The sequence below is a fragment of the Mercenaria mercenaria genome, chromosome 19 (assembly GCF_021730395.1).
Source record: "Mercenaria mercenaria strain notata chromosome 19, MADL_Memer_1, whole genome shotgun sequence".
NCBI lineage: Eukaryota > Metazoa > Mollusca > Bivalvia > Venerida > Veneridae > Mercenaria > Mercenaria mercenaria.
In genome coordinates, this window is record NC_069379.1 from 33,247,910 (window position 1) to 33,269,144 (window position 21,235).

Here is a 21,235-nt window from a genome sequence, read left to right on the forward strand (position 1 = left end):
TTCATCCGCTTTTGAAAATAAGACTAAGAGCTGAGCAAAAATAATTTTTATACATGTCCAAGTCTCAAAATTTATACAATCATACACAGGTCCAAAATAACAAATTCATAACCCTGGCCACTTTTAATAAACTGTTTAAAGTGTGAGATTTTAAGCTTAAATTTCAGACTTAAATAATTGACAAGCATGTGCCCAGATGTTCTGGTGTGCACATAATGGACTAATACCTGGATCTGATTCTCTTTACCTATTGTCAGTATTGAGCTACATTTCTACTGAAACACATCAAAAGATAAAGTGCTAACCTGCATAAGCCTTTGCCTCGTCTGTGGGAACTGCACGTAGATGTCGAAGATCACTCTTGTTGCCCACCAACATTATCACAATATTATTGTCTGCATGGTCGCGTAATTCCTTCAACCAGCGTTCTACATTTTCATATGTTAAATGTTTAGCGATATCGTAGACTAGCAATGCACCCACTGCACCTCTGTAATATCTGTAAGACAAGATAAACGATGATGCAAATACACCCACTTTGTCAGTGATTCTGGATTCACAGACCTTGTCTCCAAAATACACAGAATCTGCCTGAGTATGTCTTAATAGCCGAAAAGGTACACAACTATCCCACGAGGTTGCAAGTTTGATCCCTGGGTCATATAAACATAGAAAGTGAAGATTTGAAGGGATATATCAAGTATGGTCTCCCTATTCACATCAGGTTCATTTAGAAATCTGGTCCATTAGTCATCAGGGTTTGACACTAATGGGACCCCATGGAGTCCCGAGGATCTCCGATATTTATGAGAACTCCCATGTAGTTTTTTTTTACTGCAGGAAAAGTAGCCTCAGCTTTAGACAGCTATAGCAGGGGGAAATCCTCGTGCCCTTGTACTTAATGAAACCACTGAGACATTTTTTTATATTTCAATTAATTTTAAGTCTTATTTACATAGAGACATGGGGGAATATCACATAAATTTTCTCCTGAGTAATTATTTACAAACTATAAATAAAGAGTAACCTTTTAAAACTTAAAGAAATCCCAAAACAAAAAATATGTTTATATTTGCTTAGTATATGCTTAAAGACCAAATGCCAATATCTTTATTCTATTATACTTACGCACTAGTGATAGCCCTGTATCGTTCTTGACCTGCTGTGTCCCAAATTTGTGCTTTAATTGTTTTACCATCAACTTGTATACTCCTGAAAAATATACATTATTCATGACATTATCTTATAAACTGAAAACATTTATTACTCAAACATCTTCATAGAGAATATTTTAACATATATACTGCAAGACCAATCGCCTAAATTGTTCAACTCTTATCTTTTAACCATAGAGAAAACCAGTACTTGTGTACAGTCAAACTTTGTTCGCTCGGATAATTCTAGCACCACTCTTTGCTTGAAATCATCACATCCCGGAAAGATCAGTGTATCTTGTATATTTTCAATGGCTCAAAATGCCGATAACTTGAAAAAAATTGATGGTCCCTTCGAGTTTGATCAAACGAAACAGTTAAGATATTTTTCTCCTTCCTGGAGAGGTAAGTTTTCTGATTTCATACCAGAATTTTAAATTACAATTTCTGCATGACTGACAATTTAGAATTGCACATAAAGTGTGAAGCCACTGAAAACATCAGCTTTGTATAGCAGTATTTTCTAATTAATAAATATTGCCTAACACTGAAACCTGTCAGGGTTATCAGAGCTGCCTATTTTCCGGAACTCCCCTTGTTTTACAGTCACATCTATAACACTCTTAATTCTATAATTTTATAACTCCAGCAAGAACACTGGTATAAATCAATTCACAATTTTTTCCACATACTTAATTTGTCAAGACTACCGGTATTAATATATATGTAAACCTCAACATTAGAAACCCAAGGTAATGTGTTCAATTAAGTCATTACTTATCCAACTTCTTTTGAAAAGTAACATTGTATTAAAAATACCACTTTTACTATAAGCAAATTTATTCCTCCAAAAGGCACCCAACACAATCCCCCTAAATAGGAAAAAAAGTCATTGCCATTGTTTCAAAAACCTTTAATTTAGTAACAACTTGCTCCCCCCCCCCACAATTTTACCGAAACAAGTACTAATCAAAAACGCAAATTCATGCCCATGGGTGTATGAACAAAGATGTTGTTTTCACAGGTTTCAAGTTTTATGGTAAATATCACATGAAGGTCAAGGTCATCTTTATATAGGTCAGTTTGTAGATTGTTGAGTGTATGAACTAAATCAGGTCATCAATGTGGACTGTAGGCAATTTGGTTCATACAGACAGACAGGTGGACAAACGGACGGACAGTTCAGTAGCTATATGCCCGGGGCATAAAACTCATGTTCCATGCACTCACAAAATGATAACTTCATCAAAGTAATATGTATGTCAAAAACTTGACTGATCACCTTATTGGTGAATGATGATGCTGGCATCTTCTAACCAGGTCAATATTTAATCATCACACCTATATTTACCTGGCCATCACAAAAATATGAGCATTATCTATAATCTTACACAAAGTGAGACATACATGTATAATGTATTGAATTCATTATAGATAGATGTCACAAAAATCTTGTTATCTCTCAAATTACCATAATGGTTTTGATAACACAACAACGCAGAGTGTTATAAATCAATATACATTTTCAGCCATGAATAGATAATGCACAAAAAACACCACTTTCTCATACATCTAAAATTGGCTTTCACAAAATTAATACGACTTTTTTTCTTTCAAATTTTCAGACAGTATTGGTAAACGTTAATTTTAGAAGGAGTAAAAAAGACAAATTGTATACACCAAAAATACTGATGAAAAACTATTGTTTATCCAATTCAATAAGTGTTTGTCCAACACAACCACTTTCCCCCAAAGGCTTACCTTGTAGCAAACTCGACACCAATTGTACTCTTACTTTCCAAGTTGAATTCATTTCTAGTAAATCTTGACAGAAGATTGGATTTTCCTACACCACTGTCTCCAATCAGCACAACTGAAATTTACAATAAAATCAATTATCATAAAATTTGTTTTAACAAGGCCTGTACTCATCAACGTTTGTAGTCTGAAACTAGACTTTTTCACTTTCTTGGTTTAAAAGCCTAAATTTTCTTTCTATTCTGCTTCAATAACAATATAATTTTGCATGAATGTACTTTCCATAGTCTATAATTAGGTCAGCAAAATTTTGCTTTATGCAAAGTTAAGGTAAAATGAATATTTGTCATTCTTATGACTAAATTTCAGACTTTAGCCAATGAATATGGACCCAGAATTCTACTGAAACTATAGCCCTAGAAATCTGGTAAGCAGTGACCATAAAATACCAAAGACAGACAAAATTTGTTCTTGGGTCTTGCATTGTTTACCCTGGATCCCTCCCAATATTATTTTTGGGCTTTCAAAGTGTTCCTGAAAAAAAACATTCAATGACCACTTTTTGTTTAAACAGCCAATAACTTTTTACAGCTAAATATGCTATGAAAACATAAGGACTAAGGTAGGTTTATGGACATTTCGTAAGTCTTTTCTCAGGTGGTAACAATGCTTTTAAAACAGCAAACTATGGCAAGGCACACATTGGCACAAAAATACTGATATCTGTATACAGTATGGTTTCTGGTTAATTTCAGTAACAGAACTGCCGACTACAGTTGAAAACTGCTCAGTACTGAATTATCTGGGATGACTTGGGCAATTCATGTACTGATCAGACAATTATGCATTATACATTTTAAAGATAGTAGTCCGAATAACAGGACCTTTCGGAACAGCGTTACTTTTGACTGTCACTGTCCAATCATCCTGATGGAGGGAAGTAATTGTTAAAAGTTCAGATCATAAAATCAGCCATCCTGAATAATTTTAGACAAATGAGTAAGGCTAACAGAAACCAGCTGTATCTGACAGCATGTAAAAGAATTTTATATTATTACATTATTTTTTATATTTACAAAAAATTTCAAAAATACAGATATCATAACATATTCACTTTTACAAATGTTATTTTATTAGATATTTGAAATAACATCCACAGATGCTAGTCAAATAGGATCATGTTTCTATGAAACTATGAACAGTAACCAGACACCTTAAGACATAAAAACAATTTGTTACCTAAATTTCTTCCTTATAAACTGCGTAAAAAGAATGTTATCTCATCAAACATGTACTACAGTAACTTCCTTCATAAAAACATGCTTTGCTAGAAGACAGTAAAAAGACAATATCAAGACAAAAAAAAAAAAAACCCCAAAAAACCCAGATCAGCAAGTTGTTCAGGTCCAAATTCTTTCACAGGTCTTCTGTTTGAAATACATCTACAAGTCCATGTATTAACCTTTAGCATGCTAGATAAATTGTCGTCATCTGCTGGAAATGTCGTCTGCTTAAATTGTAAAGTTCATTCAATTTGCTCCAAAATTGGAAGAAATATTGTCAGAGTAACAAACAGCTTGGAACCTAATCAAACGCCGATTTAATCGGCGTCTGATCTGGTTCCAAGCTGTTTGCAAAGGCTGTTAAATCCCCCTGCAGCAGGCTAAGGGTTAATCAGCATTCTGGTTTCAATTTGGATGAAAGTTCTTATCAAATAAGTTGTTTTTAATGACAGTATGTAAAAATATTTTACTAATGAACATAAGCAATAATCACCTTTAAAGATAAATGCGTACTCATCGTCACAGTAATGGCTGACCATGCCGTTGTGTGTACATTTACTTGCCTCATATACAGACATAGTTATACTGAATATCAAACAGTAATTCCAAACAGCACCAAACTTATAACACAATACTTCACTCCAGAAAAACAAATTTATCACTGAAGTAAGTTCACGAACGGTATTTTTACGAAGATAAAAATTTATTCAGCATAAAGTATTACATTGCCTCTGGCTAGTCAACACTTATTTGTGAAATGTTATGATCAAAATACAAGTAGCATTTAACATATATTGAAGTAAACATTCAAATCAAAACCCTTATATACAAAAACCAAGGATGTACATGTAAAATATGTCGATATAAAGTGACATAGATCTATAACTTTTTATCATGACTAATTCAAAACAAGTGACTAATTTTAAAATTTTATAGTACTATTTCAGTCAATTTAAGTAACTTTGGCACTTTCATTGGCTTATTTCAATCAGCTGTTTTCTTATCAGTACAGTCCGCAATGAGTCATCCCTTGTTTACAAATTTAAATGCCAGCCTGGAACTGTACAACACAACATGGTTCATATCTAAAAATAAAACCTACACATAAAATTGGTATTGAGGTCATGATAAACTGGACAGTCCCTTCATGAGATTTAGAATATGTTTGCAATAGAACTTTAAAAATTACATTTAAAACATTATATATATCATTACATAAATTACATTTAAAACATTATATTTTCAACATAATTTTGCCTTCATGAGAAAACTGCAGTGATAAAGAGCACATCATATAATAATAATTATAATTTGGATGAATACTGCCTAAAGTCCATACCAGTTGGTAAAACACAAGCTTTCTTAAATCACTGTATGGTGTCACTAAATGGTTATCCCAACATAAGAATGTCAGAAATACCCTACTGTGCTTGCAACCACTACAAAAGGTAAGTTTTGAAAGTGATCTATACACTTTCATAGGTTAGTGTGAATTCCTGGACATTTCAGAGTCCTATTGACTCATTCTGTTTTTGCTGTAAAAGTGTTTGAAATAACTGCCAGACACTGACAGTAACATGAAGCGTAGAACCCTCTAAATGACTCATCTGTCAAATACGTAATTGTTTTTGACAGATCCCAAACTACCCCAAAAATGACCCCTCCCAGATTTTGTTTTATTTGAAACGAATTCAAATTTAAGAGATAAAACAAGAAGTAACTAAATAAAATAAAACGAACGCGTGTCATATAATGTTTGAAGCGGGACATACCTTTAAACAGATAGTCATATTCATCATCTTTAGTACCCATTTTCCTTCTCTTCCGGGAAAGTTGTCAACAGACAGATGACGGTTGGGTTAAATTTTTCCCAAAGTACCCACAAAATAACAGTAGTAATCGATGTATTGATGATAGATGATGTCTGCTGGTTTGTCTTGAGCAAATATTCTTTTCCGATGGCACTGATTTTTGCAGATATTGCTATGTTTTTCGAGCAAATAGGCTCAAAATAAACAAGATGGCGGATCTAAACGCCCCTCTGAGGTGATTTGTGTGACGTCACTTGATTGCAATTTGTCAAGCGCCTGTCGACAAAAAATGATCAGTCAAAATAATTTGCAAAATATTTCTGTGCATTTCTTTGTCTTCAACTGAATAAAAATCGTGCAAACCTCGAAGCAGGTATTGTTTAATCTCAACATATTTGAGTTCAGACCTAATTTTGTGCTATGTTCAGTATTGTGGGTGGGGTATTATTGATCATAGATCAGTTAATTAGAAAACAGTTTCATTCTACAATAACTGATAAACTTAAACATATATTGAAATAGTGGAGGTTTTATCAGTGTGACAACCTGTGCCAGAAACAGTGATGTCCCATGCCTGCCCGTGCCAGAAATAGAGGTGGTTCTACCAGTGTACCTGCCCGTACCAGAAATAGTGGTGGTTCTACCATCTACATCTACATTGTACGTTATACTGTCATCTTTGACCATGATATAATGGTGCGCAAGAAAAAGAAAAGAGAAAAGCATACCAGTCTACCTGCCTGTACCAGAAATAGTGGTGGTTCTACCAGTGTCTGGCCATGCAGTGCCAGAAATAGTGGTTTTGTCAGTGTGCCAACCTGTGCCAGAAACTGATGGTCCCATGCCTGCCCATGCCAGAAATAATGGTGGTTTTGCCATTGGCATTAATTGTGCCTTCCTCTGCCAATTTACCAAGTGCGTCAATGCTCCAGATCTCTTGAGTGGGCCCTGGCTACATGTACTTTATCTGGAAGAAGAAGAAGAAGATATAGTGGTGGTTCTATCAATGTGCCTTCCTTAGCCAAAAAAACTGGTCGTTTTATCAGTGTACATGCATTCCTGTGCCAGAAATAGTGGCGGTTCTATCAATGTGCCTTCCTGTGCCAGAAATAGTGGTGGTTCTATCAATATGCCTTCCTGTGCCAGAAATAGTGGTGGTTCTATCAGTGTGCCTTCCTGTGCCAGAAATAGTGGTGGTTTTATCAGCATGTCTTCCTGTGCCACAAATAGTGGTGGTTTTATCGGTGTACCCACTCATGCAAGAAATAATATCCATTTAACAGGAAGAAAGTCATCATTTGTCTGAAATGTGTAGGTAATTTTTTGTCCTGCCTGGTATGTTCAAACAAATTTATGCAAGTTTAAATATTTTGTCTGATACAGGAACTTCATGATGAGAAGCAAAGAAACCTTACAGAAGATTAGAGAGTCACCTGCCTATAGATCCATGTACAGAGAAATCATCAGAACTCAGATACAAACACTGGTAAATCTTTGACTTCCTTTTCTTTTGTTTCTTTACAGAAACAGACGCTGCCCTTGTGTGGCGACTCGTCTTGAAGAACGTTAGTCATTTTAATTGGGTTATCTGTGGCTACTATAAATGAGCCGCGCCATGATAAAACCAACATAGTGGTGAAAATCTGTTTAAAGGAAATTTAGATTCTTTTTTCATGAAATGGGTTCATGCTAAAGATCATTTCATTTACTTGAAGTTTATTAAAACGTCTGGTTCATACATTTTAGGTGAAATTTTTTTTCTTTCAGAAATCCATAAAATGTAGGTTCTCAGTGTGTACCAGTTCTACAAACATACTGACATGTGAATTTTGTAAGATATCCTAACGAATAACCATATTGTGCAGAATTGAATCAGTCGTTGCAACACTTTTTAAAAAAAATATCAAACACCTGTTTTCACTCACCTGTCATTCTTTCTGTGCCAAAATTGGTTGAAATGAACATTTTGAAAATTTTCTCCCAAACTGTTGGTGAGTGACTTTAAGAAGTCAGAGGATATTTGTTTATTTTCAGTGTAAAATTGAAATACCGGTACTGGACCCAGTTGTTTCGAAACTTTAACAAGGGATTAAGCTAACAGTTGATTAACTTTCAGAGTTATATTTTGACATTTTAGAAAACTTAGAAAAACAAATTTGTCAGTTAAGGATTTTTGACACTAAAATGTCTTTACAGTAAAATTAAAACATCATACTAGTGTTTCCCACCAAGTCTATTATGTTGAATCAAAATTTAACAGGCGGTTAGTTTAAAGTTTCGAACAACTGGGCCTGATGTTCAATATCTAATTAATATACTTCATATATATAAAAAGTGTTTTACAAAAGTCTTTTCTGCTTGTAGATAGATCAATTAGCCAACACTGGAGAAGAAAGTGTATTACTAACAGCTCGTGTTGTGGAAAACGATGCCACAGAAAATAATACAGTCGGTACTGAGCTTGGTCGGGAATTTCTTAATCAGGGAGATGTTTTGTGTATGTTTAAAGAATTTTGTGTAAAGAGTAAGTAATTATTGAAGTGTTGGCTTAAATATGTGAGAATTATGAACAGTTTTTATAAGAAATATGCAGAAAATCTATCAATAGTTAGTCACGCAGTAAAATTTTTGATGTCAAATACTATGAGGTCATTTATTTTAGGCTATCATTAAAAAACATTTGTTTGCGGTAACACGACCTACCCGTTAAAATTGCTGCCATTGAATGTTTTATATGCCCCCGAAGGGAGCATATTAGTTTTCAACTGTCCGTCCGTTAGTTCGTCACAATGTTAACTTTTTGCGTTAACTTTTTGCATGAAGGCACTTTACTCGCCAACCACTGCACCCAGGACCTTCAAGCTTCACATGCTGATAGTACTTATTGAGTACATGACCCCTACTGACTTTGGGGTCACCAGGTCAAAGGTCAAGGTCACCAGACCAAAGGTCAAGGCACTGCAGGGGCATTTGTCACCATTAGTGACAGCTTTGTTTCTGGATATTCTGATGATTTATGCAAAATAAATTCCCTACCTACCAACTCACACAAGAAAATTTGGGTCGCATTACCGCAAATAAAATGTTTGACTTATGGCCTTAGCGGATATGAAATTTCATGACTTTGGTCAAAATGGCTCTTTTGTTTATATCGTTGTCTTGGTTGGCTTTTAAATCAGAAATGAGTGTCTTTCTTGTCCCATTCTCCATTGCTTTGTCTTTGTATGTCAGATTTGGAGGATAATGCCAGATAAAGTAGATGCTCCAAGTACATTAACTTTCCCCTGGATCTTCATGTGCAGAGCGTAAAGCTTTTATGTGGGACATTAATTTTGAGTCATGTCTGGAGGACTGTGAATCACTGTATACAGAAAGTCCTGCCTAAGTCTGGATTTGAACCAGCATACGTCTTGTTAATGGAGCCAGTACAGCCATTATTTCTTTTTTTTCCTTTTGATTTCTTTAAATTTGATTTTACAGATAGTAAAGATAAAACACCAGTCTCACAAAGTGCAGGCTCAGTAAAACAGAACGTTAACCAGCCTCGCAAAAGAAAATTCCTTGAAATGAATGGTGAAGATACGTGTGGGGATGAAAGGTTCGTATAAGTCTTGTTGATATATAAGTGTTCAGTATGTATGTTAGAAAACATGTCTATACTGGAACAACTGATTGATATCTTAAACTTCAACAGAACTTTATTTAGGAAGAAAAGTGTAGATTACTGACTTAAATATAGGTTAATTCATTACTGTAAGAACTTAATTCCAGCTTAGATGAAATTATTATCACTAACTCTATCTTTTATCATATTTAGGAAAGTGGCAAAATCAACTTTTTCACTCAATTTCTGTATAAATTGGTAATTTAGAAATATTTTTTTCCATGTATTTAGTTCAGAGACAGAGCAGACAACAGCGTATTTGGAACCCAAGAGGTCAAGGTCACTCACACCATCACTGAAATTAGTTACTGAAGGAAAAAGTATGGAGGATAAAAGTAACATCCCGGGTATGGTTAAGTTATGAGAAAGTGTGAGAAGTCTGACTTCAAAATATTCGTATGTGATGAAAAAATAACGGAGCAAGAACTTATGACAAAAATGTTGGAGGTTAAAATAAATATATTGTAGTTTAAAGGACTATACAATATAGAGGCAGTATTTACTGATTCTGACTGAAGCTTAATCTTTGTTTACTTTTGATTATTTTTTAATATCGTCAGATATAAAGAATATGGGGGCTATGTTGAAGTCACGCAAGTCTGTCATTCAGTCGGTCCATCCATCTGGTCATCTTGTCTGCTCTATTTGAAGATTTTCATAGAACTAGCATCAGTTTTTAACCTCTACAAGATGCAGAGCGCACAACCAAGGTCACTAAGTCCAAGGCCAAGGTCACACTTGGAGGTCAAACAGCTTTAATTCCTGTCTCCCTTATATTGTTTAACCCTTACCCTGCTATATTTCTATAATGGACTGGTCCATCTTTCAACTTGGACACTACCATTTATTATTCAAAGGGGTTTACACTGAAAATTTACTGACTGAATAGCAAACAGTGCAGACCATGATCAGACTGCACGGATGTGCAGGCTGATCTTGGTCTGCACTGGACGCAAAGGCAGAATCATCTGCCGCCAGCAGGCTAAGGTTTAAACAGCTTGGAAGATTTTCATAAAATTTACATCAACATCACTAAGATGTCATGCAGTTGGCAAAACCCAGGTCACAAGGTCCAAGGTTAAGGCCAAAGGTTAAGTTCAAAGGTCATATAGCAAAAAAATTGGTGTCTGTACAAGCTTTTCATGAAACTAACATCAGTCATATGCCTGATTAAGTTGATGTGCAGAGCGCACAACCTTGGTCAATAAGCCCAAAGTTAAAGTCACACTTGAAGGACAAAGGTCAAGTAGTGTAATTTCATGTCTGTTCTGTATCATCTAAACTGCTTGAAGAATTTTCATCAGTTGTTTAGCTAATTTATAACAAGTACAGCATGTGATCCAATCAAAAGTTTAGGGTCATAGTCACAAGATCAAATACTGTGAAATCATTAATATTCGTGGGGGACTAATTTTCGTGGATTTCGTTGTTGAATCGATCCACAAAATTTAATCCCAATGAAGAAGTAAAATTCCCATTCATTTTATGTTCATTGTATGATTTTTATGCCCCCGAAGGGAGGCATATAGTTTTTGAACCGTCTGTCTGTCTGTCGGTCTGTCCGCAATTTTCGTGTCCGGTCCATATCTTTGTCATCGATGGATGGATTTTCAAATAACTTGGCATGAATGTGTACCACAGTAAGACGACGTGCAGTGCGCAAGACCAAGGTCCGTAGCTCAAAGGTCATGGTCACACTTAGACGTTAAAGGATAGTGCATTGATGGGCATGTCCGGTCCATATCTTTGTCATCGATGGATGGATTTTCAAATAACTTGGCATGAATGTGTACCACAGTAAGACGACGTGCAGTGCGCAAGACCCAGGTCCGTAGCTCAAAGGTCAAGGTCACACTTAGACGTTAAAGGATAGTGCATTGATGGGCGTGTCCGGTCCATATCTTTGTCATCGATGGATGGATTTTCAAATAACTTGGCATTAATGTGTACCACAGTAAGACGACGTGTCCTGTGCAAGACCCAGGTTCGTAGCTCAAAGGTCAAGGTCACACTTAGATGTTAAAGGATAGTGCATTGATGGGCGTGTCCGGTCCATATCTTTGTCATCGATGGATGGATTTTCAAATAACTTGGCATGAATGTGTACCACAATAAGACGACGTGTCACACGCAAGACCCAGGTCCGTAGCTCAAAGGTCAAGGTCACACTTAGACGTTAAAGATCATTTTTCATGATAGTGCATTGATGGGCATGTCCGGTCCATATCTTTGTCATTCATGCATGGATTTTAAAATAACTATGCATGAATGTGTGACACAGTAAGACGATGTGTCGCGCGCAAGACCCAGCTCCGTAGGTCAAAGGTCCTAAACTCTAAAATCGGCCATAACTATTCATTCAAAGTGCCATCGGGGGCATGTGTTATCCTATGGAGACAGCTCTTGTTTAAAGTTGAAATCCACAAATTCATATCTCCATGAAATTGCCGCTTTGACCAAAACCACGAAAATTTCATGCCCATGAAATTAAATGATTTTACAGTAACTTAAATTTATTCCCACTCCATATATTTTAATTCTAGATTTTTCACTTCATTCAGAGTGTACAGACCAGCTTGGTACTAGGTCCAAGGTCAGAGTCACATTTGTGGGTAAAAAGTCCTGATCACAACATTTTACTTTCCTTGTTTCAAAGCAGCATCTGGAGGCATTAACTACCTCTATTGACCATTTTAGTTTTTATTGGGGACTAACATTCAGGAATTTGTGGTTGCATTTGATCTTCAAAGGTTGAAATCTACACATGTATATCTCTTTGAAATAGAGGTTTAACCACTGACCATTAATTAAATTATTTCATTGTATTTATCTCCCTTTTTTCAGCTGTGTTTGTACCAAAGGGATACAGTAAATGCAGTTTATGTAACTATATGTCCAAATTCAAGGCAAATGTTACACGCCACGAGAGAGGTGTACACAGGATCAACCTAGAAGGTGCTGCCATGGTTACGGCACATTATATATGCGGTCTCTGTGATTACAAGTCAACATACAGATCTAATCTGATGAGACATGAGAAAAGTATACACAAGGTAAGAATATTCTGCAATGAAAAACTGATCCTGCACCTTTAGTTAAAGGGGAACATGCAACAATTGACAATACATCTTTTGAGAAAGGGCTTAATAAAACATGAAAAGTGGTGAAAAAGTAGTGAAAATTGGACTACAAATGAAAACGATTTATGACAATCTAAATGTTATCAATTTATTGAAATTGTAGCCATTTTGTGCACAGTGATGTCATAGTTCCATTTATATGCATTACTTAATGTTGTTAAAGATTGTTCAACAACAAAACAAAATTTTTTAGATATTTCTTAAGAAGGCTTTAAAACATAATTACTGACAAACAACAGTCGAGATTGCCTTAGGGACTCTCTGAATTTAATGACTCCCTGTCTCATGTGACCCTTGTCAAGTCTGTCAGATGTAAAATGCTATAAAATGAGTCCGTATTAAGCGACTCCCTGTCTAACATGACAAGCGACCTTCATTTTTCGGTCAAATTTGCTTCAATTCGTCTTAATAAGCGACTTTATTCGTACAGGTTTGCCGATTTTTGGGCCGAATTCAACTGCACTGGGTTGGTTTAAAATTCAGAAATTATTTAAAAGTCCATCACAAAATAGTTTTAAAAGTTTGATTTCGACCTGGCAATTTACAGTTTGTCTAATGACCATCTAATTATGTCATTGTTTAGTGTCAAACAATCTCGTAATCCCCTTTTGTGTATGAAGACAATAGACCAAGGTGTAATCAATTAGTGATAAGTTTACACATCAACATGTTTGGGTACTGCAAGGGCCCGGCATGGGCGATCTTTCAGGCCTGTATATGTAAGTGGGTTGGGTATCAGAGGACCGTTTGTGACTGTATTAAGTGACTCCCTGCCATATGTGACTTTATTTCGTCTGTCCCATCGACGGTCACATGTGACAGGCTTGACTGTATATGTTATAGAAACACATGAAATTTGCTGTTTTTACTACTTTTTACGATGAAAATCGAAAAGCGTTTGTAACACTTTACTCCAGGTAAACTGTCTCGATTATAAATATCTATATTTTGAAGTCATAATATACTAAATCCACTAAAGCCCTATTGGTTACGAGGACAGGGTCATCTCTTTTTTAGTCCCCTACTGGTTGAAAACCAGTTTTGGGGACTATAGGAATGCTCTTTTCCGTCATTCCGTCTTTCCGTCATTCCGTCTTTCCGTCATTCCGTCATTCTGTCATTCCGTCATTCCGTCATTCCGTCCGTCCGCAATTTCGTGTCCGGTCCATAACTCTGTCATCCATGAAGGGATTTTAATATTACTTGGCACAAATGTTCCCCATGATGAGACGACGTGTCATGCGCAAAACCCAGACCCCTAGCTCAAAGGTCAAGGTCACAATAGGAGGTCAAAGGTCAACAGGGCTTTTTTCCTGTCCGGGTCCACAACTCTCCCATCCTTGAAGGGATTTTAGTATTACTTGGCACAAATGTTCCCCATGATGAGATGATGTGTCGTGCGCAAATCCCGGACCCCTAGCTCAAAGGTCAAGGTCACAATTGGAGGTCAAAGGTCAACAGGGCTTTTTTCCTGTCCGGTCCATAACTCTCCCATCCATGAAGAGATTTTAATATTACTTGGCACAAATGTTCCCCATGAGGAGATGACGTGTCATGCGCAAAACCTGGACCCCTAGCTTAAAGGTCAAGGTCACAATTGGAGGTCAAAGGTCAACAAGGCTTTTTTCCTGTCCGGTCCATAACTCTCCATCTATGAAGGGATTTTAATATTACTTGGCACAAATGTACCTCATAATAAGACGATGTGTCATGCACCAACTTTCAGACCCCTAGCTCAAAGGTCAAGGTCACACTTAGCAGTCAAATGTTAACATAGCATGAACAGGGTCTGTTTCGTGTCCGGTCCATAACTCTGACATTCATTAAGGGATTTTAATATTACTTAGCACAAGTGTTCCCCATGATAAGACGACGTGTCATGCGCAAATCCCGGACCCCAAGCGCAAAGGTCAAGGTCACAATTGGGGGTCAAAGGTCAACAGAGTTTTTTTCCTGTCCCGTCCTTAACTCTGCCATCCATGAAGGGATTTTAATATTACTTGGCACAAATGTTTCCCATGATGAGACGACGTGTCATGCGCAACACCCAGTACCCTAGCTTAAAGGTCAAGGTCACACTTTGAGATCAAAGGTCAAGAGGATTTTTTTCCTGTCCGGTCTATAACTTTGTCATGCAAAGCAGGATTTAGATATCAGTTGGCACAAATATTCCCTGGATGAGACAACATGTCATGCGCAAGAACCAGGTCCCTAGGTCTAAGGTCAAGGTCATATTTAGAGGTCAAAGGTCAAATTCAAGAATGACTTTGTACGGAACATTTTTTCTTCATGCATGGAGGGATTTTGATGTAACTTGGACCAAATGTTCACCACCATGAGGCACCCTTGTTTTTAGAATTACGTCCCTTTGTTTTTACTATAAATAGATTTTATTGTAACTTTTTTATTACTGGCGGTAGAGAAAAATCGAGACCATTTTTCTGTGGTACAGCATGCATGTTACATCCAATTTTTAGGTGTATTTTGACCTATCTCTACCTGGTAAAGAGTTTCTTGTGGACTTATATTATTATTTTTTTTTTTTTTTTTTTTTTTTTTTTTTTTAAAGATTAATTTCCCTTTGTTGTTACTATAAATAACTTACATGATAACATTTTTATAATCAGCCAAAAAAATTCAATATGAAAACAACTGTGGGTTTTTATATATGCACATTTTAATCCAAGTGTGTTGTTATAATGTTATAACATATTGTATATGTAGTACAATATTGTTTATACATCATTGACAGATATCAGTTCATTATGTTATACTGCAGTAGAAAAAATTAGGTGCCTTCCAGTAGGGGACTTTGTATTGCATGGCAATACTTCATTCACTTGTTTTTCTTGATTTGGAATTTTTGAAATATTTTAGAAACAAACTCATAATATGACCAAACTTCAATTTGAAAGAAAGATTATTTTTAGCCAGATCTGGAGGTCAGTGCCTTTAAATTCAGACAGTGTACTCAGTATTCCTCTTAGATTAATGTATTTGAAATACAATGCATTGTTAGAAATTAGTTTAAGTACCAGAAAAGAGGTTTTACTACAAGCTTGCAGCTTAATCCTCAATCCTGTTTAATGTATGTAATCTTGTAAATTCTTGTCTTTGCTGACCTTTTGCTTGTGCTTACATTTCCCGGGGGATTCTCGACATTTTACAACACAATATGAACATGTGTTAAAGCTATTATATAAAAAAAGATAAACTAATAAATTATCCCTCAACGTCATTAAATTTCCATGTAACACGCGGGAATGCCTGAGTCGTTTTTTCACATGGACGTCATTTCCTTTTTGAGTTATCCGTTTTGGGGCCATAATGCGTTTTAACAGAATCTCTCTGTTAACACCTGTTTTCTCCTGTTAAAATACCCCTGAAAGTGACAAGAACGTCAGTTTAATGCTAGAATACTGGTCTCCATAGCGGATATGTTTCTTTTACTGTAAAATCATTTAATTTCCTGGGCTTGAAATTTCTTTGTTTTGGTCGAATTGGCAATTTTGTGGGGATATGAATTCATGGATCTCAACTTTTGAACATAAAGTGAATGGGAATTTTACTTGTTCATTGGAATTAAATTTCGTGGATTGACTCCATCACGAAATCCACGAAAATTTGCCCCCCACAAATATTAATGATTTCACAGTATTTGATATCAGTTTGTATGTTTTCAGATAAGCAGTACGCCAGAAGAGCTAGAGAGTAGGAAAGTTCATTTTATTCAAAATGGCAATGGTTCTTCATTTGTCTCAGAAGATGATATACATGTAGTCCAGTATGAAACAGATACAGGGAACCATACTGTTGTTGATGAAGGGAACCAGCTCTATATGCACCAGACTGGTACTAGTGTTGAAAATATCGGGAACAAATCTTTAAATGGAGTAGAAAAAGAGGAAAGTGATTCTTTGATTAAAGGAGAACCAGGCCAGTTAGATACAGAGATAGAGAACCAGGCTGTTAGTGGTAAGGGGAACCATGTGTTTCTGAAGCAGAATGGTATGGATATGGAAAATGTTGGGAACAAGTCAGGCGGGGAACCAGATGTAGATGAGTGTGAAGAAGAGGAAAATATATGCCATATTTGTAACCATTGTCAAGAACTTTTTGGTTCTGAATCAGATCTCAGGAAACATGTTCATAGTACTCATTTAAATTCAGGTAAACTCAGTTTTGACAAATGTGACAAAGCCTTTGACAATGACTCAAACCTTGAAATACACATGACTACCCACAATGCAGCAAAACAGGAAGTGTGCCGTTGTGGAAAGGCATTTCAGTATAGAACCAGTCTGATTAGACATGAAAGAAAATGCGAATTTTTAACAACCAGTCAAGGAAATTCCAGTCTTAAAGAACCTTCTGAGACAACAAACACTGAAACCAGTTTTCCTCGTGATCAGAATGTATCAAACAAAAATGTGACAGAAAATCAAATGAAAACAATGTAAAGAATTTAGGTTTTTTTTTTTTTTAATTTCGACCAAAATTGTAAATAGTACAAAGTATTTTGCATTCAGGTACAGTCAAACTTTGTTAGCTTGAACTCTATGGGACCAGAAAAATGTGTTTGTGTTATTGTAACTTTGAGCCATTGAATAATATACATTATCACATGTTTGATGTCGCGGGAGGTAAATAAAGCCATTACATAAAATTGATAATACAGTTATGTAATAAAGCTTTGACGTTGACGTCGTTTAAAGTACAGGAGACATAGGTCAAATTGACTTGTTAAAAATAGTTAAAGAAAGTACAATTTTTGATATTTAGGCAGGAAAAGCTAACATGTGATATAAGTAATATTACATTTGTTACTTTCCATTGAATTTATTAAACTCGTTGAATAAAATTAATAAAAAGCCTAAATTTATTCAACTCATATGATAAAATCAATATGAAAAGACACTCTCGTAATATTCTCTATTTAAACAGTGATTTTGCAGGGACCTGACAGGAGTTCAAGCAAAGGGCGGTTTTCAAATTCTCACAGTTCAAGTGAACAGAGTTTGACTGGAGTTGATCCATAATGACAGTTGTATTCTCGTGTGCTATTTCTGCTTTCTTTGATCTCATGTTAGCAATGTTTTTTTTTATAACAACTTGAGAAATCCTGGAATGGCATGCTGAGAATAGATACACAAATGCAAATTGCCAGCTTTTAAAATGAATTTAAAGTCTGACCCTCCTATTCTATAGCATGTGTTCTTTCATGAATGAATTATTAATGTAGATAATAGAAATTGCATTTATTTGTTGTTGAATAAATTATTTGAAATATTGGGTACGTTTTTTTTTGAGCATATAATGAAATAAGTTTGACAAACATAAAGGAAAGATTGAGATTGTTGAATTTTTAGCTTGACTTTTCAAAGAAAAAGTAGAGCTATTGCACGCGCCCAGGCATCGGCATTGCAGTTGGTTAAAGTTTTTTGAAAAAGTCAGATATCTCTGTTACTATCAAAGCTATTTACTTTATACTTAAAGAGTTATTTACTGTCAAAGTATACACCAGGAGAAATAATCCTCATAACTAAACTCTGATTTGAATTTTGAGAGAGTTATGCCCCTTTTTAACTTAGAATTTTTTGGTTAAAGTTTTTGATGAAGTCAAATATCTCTGTTACTGGCAAAGCACTAATTCAGAGTCAAGCACTGTGAGAAGTGAAGCGTGCCATCTTACATTCTTGCAGGCTGATCATTGTCTTCACTGTTCAGTCGGTAAATTTTCAGTGAACACCCCTTTTAATAATAAGTGATGCTACCCAAATTGAATGATGGACCAGTCAATTTTAGAAATTTAGCAGGGTAAGTGTTTAAAACATGATGGGCTTTTATCTTTAACGAACTTGAAAAGTTTGGATGTTTGAACAGTTTAGAAAATAACAAATTTAAGACATTTTCTGAAGTGCACATGTTTACGACCTTTTGCACAGTTGTAACCAATTTTCTATGATGTTGTCTGATAAAATGTACAGGTCAGTGTACTTAGTTTTGGATTTAAGAAAAACACCAAGCTGATTTTATGACATTATTTAGATACAAACCACTTGACTATTCAAAAACATGAATAATACACTAGCAACAAAGGGCAAAGCTATATACATGTTTTAAATGATCGCCCTTCAAAAGTAATATGTTACACATAATAGCTACAAACTTTCAAATATGGAATTCTGTAAAATCACTGATGTTTCTGGAGGAATTAATTTCATAGATTTCATGGTTGAGTCTTCCATACCTCATGTTTTTATTTTCGATGTAAATGAGATGTGGAACCAAAATTTGTAGTCCTGTTTGGCGCCATATAACCTATACTGTGTTGGTGCGCCTTAAAACCCAAATAAATAAATAAATTCATGGTTGAGTCAATCCTTGAAATTGAATCTCAACAAACATTCCAACTTTTTTGTTCAGGCATTGAAATCTGCAAATTTATATCCCAACAAAATAGCCTTTTTTTGGCTGAAAATTTCATGTTAATGAAATGGAACAATTTCACAGTATTTAAAGTGAATAGATTCTCTTCTGTTTCAAGTACATTTGAGCTTGGTTTAAATATTGAGATTGTGTATTGGTTTTAAAACAAAATACAATGTATATTGAGTTTTCTGCTTGATAAAAAAAGACATGTAGGACTATGACCTCTTAGTGTGACCTATACTCTAGGGCTACATGCCTAGATTTTATGTAGGAAAGTTATCAAACTATACATGCCTTTTGTGCAAACTTGTTGAATTTATAATTTTATAGATATAGATCAGGTCCAAAACTTTTTGACTGCTATATGTGACCTTTGTCCAGTCAAACTTGCTCAAGTGTTCCATTTTGTGTTGTTTTAAGAACAAAAAATTATGTTGTTTTAGAAGACCGTTTGTGTGAAGAGACCACTTCTTGTGGTCAGCATAAATTCTCCCGCATTGAATGTACACACGCATTGAATGTACACTATCAAACTTACGTTAAACCTAACCCTTACCTTTAGTCAGTAGATTGTACACACAATATGTGCTGACATCCAATAGGTGGGATTCAGTGTTGGCATGCAAGTTGTACATGTACTGTATTTGGGTTAGTGAACTTGGAATTCTGTACAGTTGTGTTGTTATCCAAGACTTGCCATTCTGTATGAAGGAATTTAGCAATCCCTTCTCTATGCTTGTGTATACATTTCATCAGGTAACAAACCAGAATTTGAACAAAATTGTCAGTAATTATACAGAAAGTGAAAATAACTAAGAATAAATGGAACTTTGAACTTCTATAATCGATTGTTGCTGAACGTTGGATCAATGAACAAAGGTTCAACTTATTGTTAGAATTACTGTATTTTAGAAAAAGGGTGCAAAATCATGATTTGCAATCAAAGTGCAAACTTATTGTTTAAATTGAAAGGTTTACTTCACAATCTTTATTCAACAGGTGTGAGTCATCATTCATACAAATGATGATTGTTTTTGGAAAGTAGATACTATGAAATCTTTAATATTGTTTGTGCCAATCCTTTAATTAAATCAAAGGAAATACATAGAATGTTCAGTCATTTTGTCCTCAAAACTAGTTATTATTCCTATGAAATTACTATTTTGGTAAAACCATAGAATCTCATGCCCATGGAATTAAATGATTCCACAGTAATGCAGTGACAGATTTGGCCAGTGGGAAGAATTCCTTCTAAATCCTGCAAAACAAAAATGTTTCTTTTTTTAACTTATGGCCATGAAATTAAGCAATGTAGATAGATTTGGTCAGTGCAAAGACTTCCAGCCTTTTTTTAAACCAGAATGTTTGCAGCTGAAGTTCTTAATGGGCAATATCAATTTTTTTTATGCTTTTATGAATTCAGCTTGAGCCGATGCAAGGGGGCATGCTGGTTTCATGTACATTTCATAACCTCTCGTGAACAGGATTCTTTACCACTGTGACAGTTATCTTGACCTCTTCAAGAAAATGACCACTCCCACACATGAATCGTTGATATGGTTTCAACAGGTTGATGGATCTACCCAGGTGCCCACCAGCCCCTGACATAATGCTAAGGGGGTACCTGGGTTTTTCATCTACAATGAGAACAAACTCTAGCAATACTGGTAAGGTTGCAGAACTGAAATTCAGTTGAAAAATGGTAACAGACTCGAGCAAACAATGACCTGTACATAATTGCCTCACAATGATTTTACTTACAACCTATAGAGTAGTATTGTGCTGACCTGCTTACACTTGTGGACAAATATGAAACAGAAGTAATTTTCAGTATTTGTGTACCGTTTATTCCTGTTCAACAAGAAATGTATCCACAGAACATTTATCCCTCTGCTATGTGAAAACACAGATGTTTCATATTATGATAGTCATTTGTACAGTTATATTGAAATCCTATCATCGGGACCAATTTCTTACGACTTTCCAAACACAG

General features: G+C 35.4%; 2 protein-coding genes across 5 annotated transcripts; one reads left to right on the forward strand and one right to left on the reverse strand.

The window, feature by feature from the left end:
- Window positions 1-274: 274 nt before the first annotated feature.
- On the reverse strand, window positions 275-6,010 carry LOC123542222 (ras-related protein Rab-11B). 2 transcript variants are annotated; one of them, XM_053531007.1, is made up of 4 exons: window positions 4,689-5,064; window positions 2,916-3,027; window positions 1,129-1,212; window positions 275-499 (listed from the first exon to the last, which is right to left on the reverse strand). In XM_053531007.1, exons 1-4 carry the CDS (start codon window positions 4,771-4,773, stop codon window positions 301-303), a joined length of 480 nt encoding a protein of 159 aa, XP_053386982.1. In that variant the 5' UTR covers window positions 4,774-5,064; the 3' UTR covers window positions 275-300. The 2 variants fall into 2 exon arrangements, with proteins under 2 accessions (XP_053386982.1, XP_053386983.1); XM_053531008.1 differs by lacking the exon at window positions 4,689-5,064 and adding an exon at window positions 5,968-6,010 and having other exon boundaries at window positions 276-499.
- On the forward strand, window positions 5,231-20,352 carry LOC123542221 (zinc finger protein 484-like). 3 transcript variants are annotated; one of them, XM_045327937.2, is made up of 7 exons: window positions 5,231-5,643; window positions 7,390-7,492; window positions 8,371-8,530; window positions 9,487-9,604; window positions 9,902-10,017; window positions 12,515-12,723; window positions 16,494-20,352. In XM_045327937.2, the coding sequence occupies exons 1-7, from the start codon at window positions 5,570-5,572 to the stop codon at window positions 17,268-17,270; spliced, it is 1,557 nt and encodes a 518-aa protein (XP_045183872.2). In that variant the 5' UTR covers window positions 5,231-5,569; the 3' UTR covers window positions 17,271-20,352. The 3 variants fall into 3 exon arrangements, with proteins under 3 accessions (XP_045183872.2, XP_053386979.1, XP_045183873.2); XM_053531004.1 differs by having other exon boundaries at window positions 9,902-9,990; XM_045327938.2 differs by lacking the exon at window positions 5,231-5,643 and adding an exon at window positions 6,236-6,379.
- The last annotated feature ends 883 nt before the right edge of the window (window positions 20,353-21,235 follow it).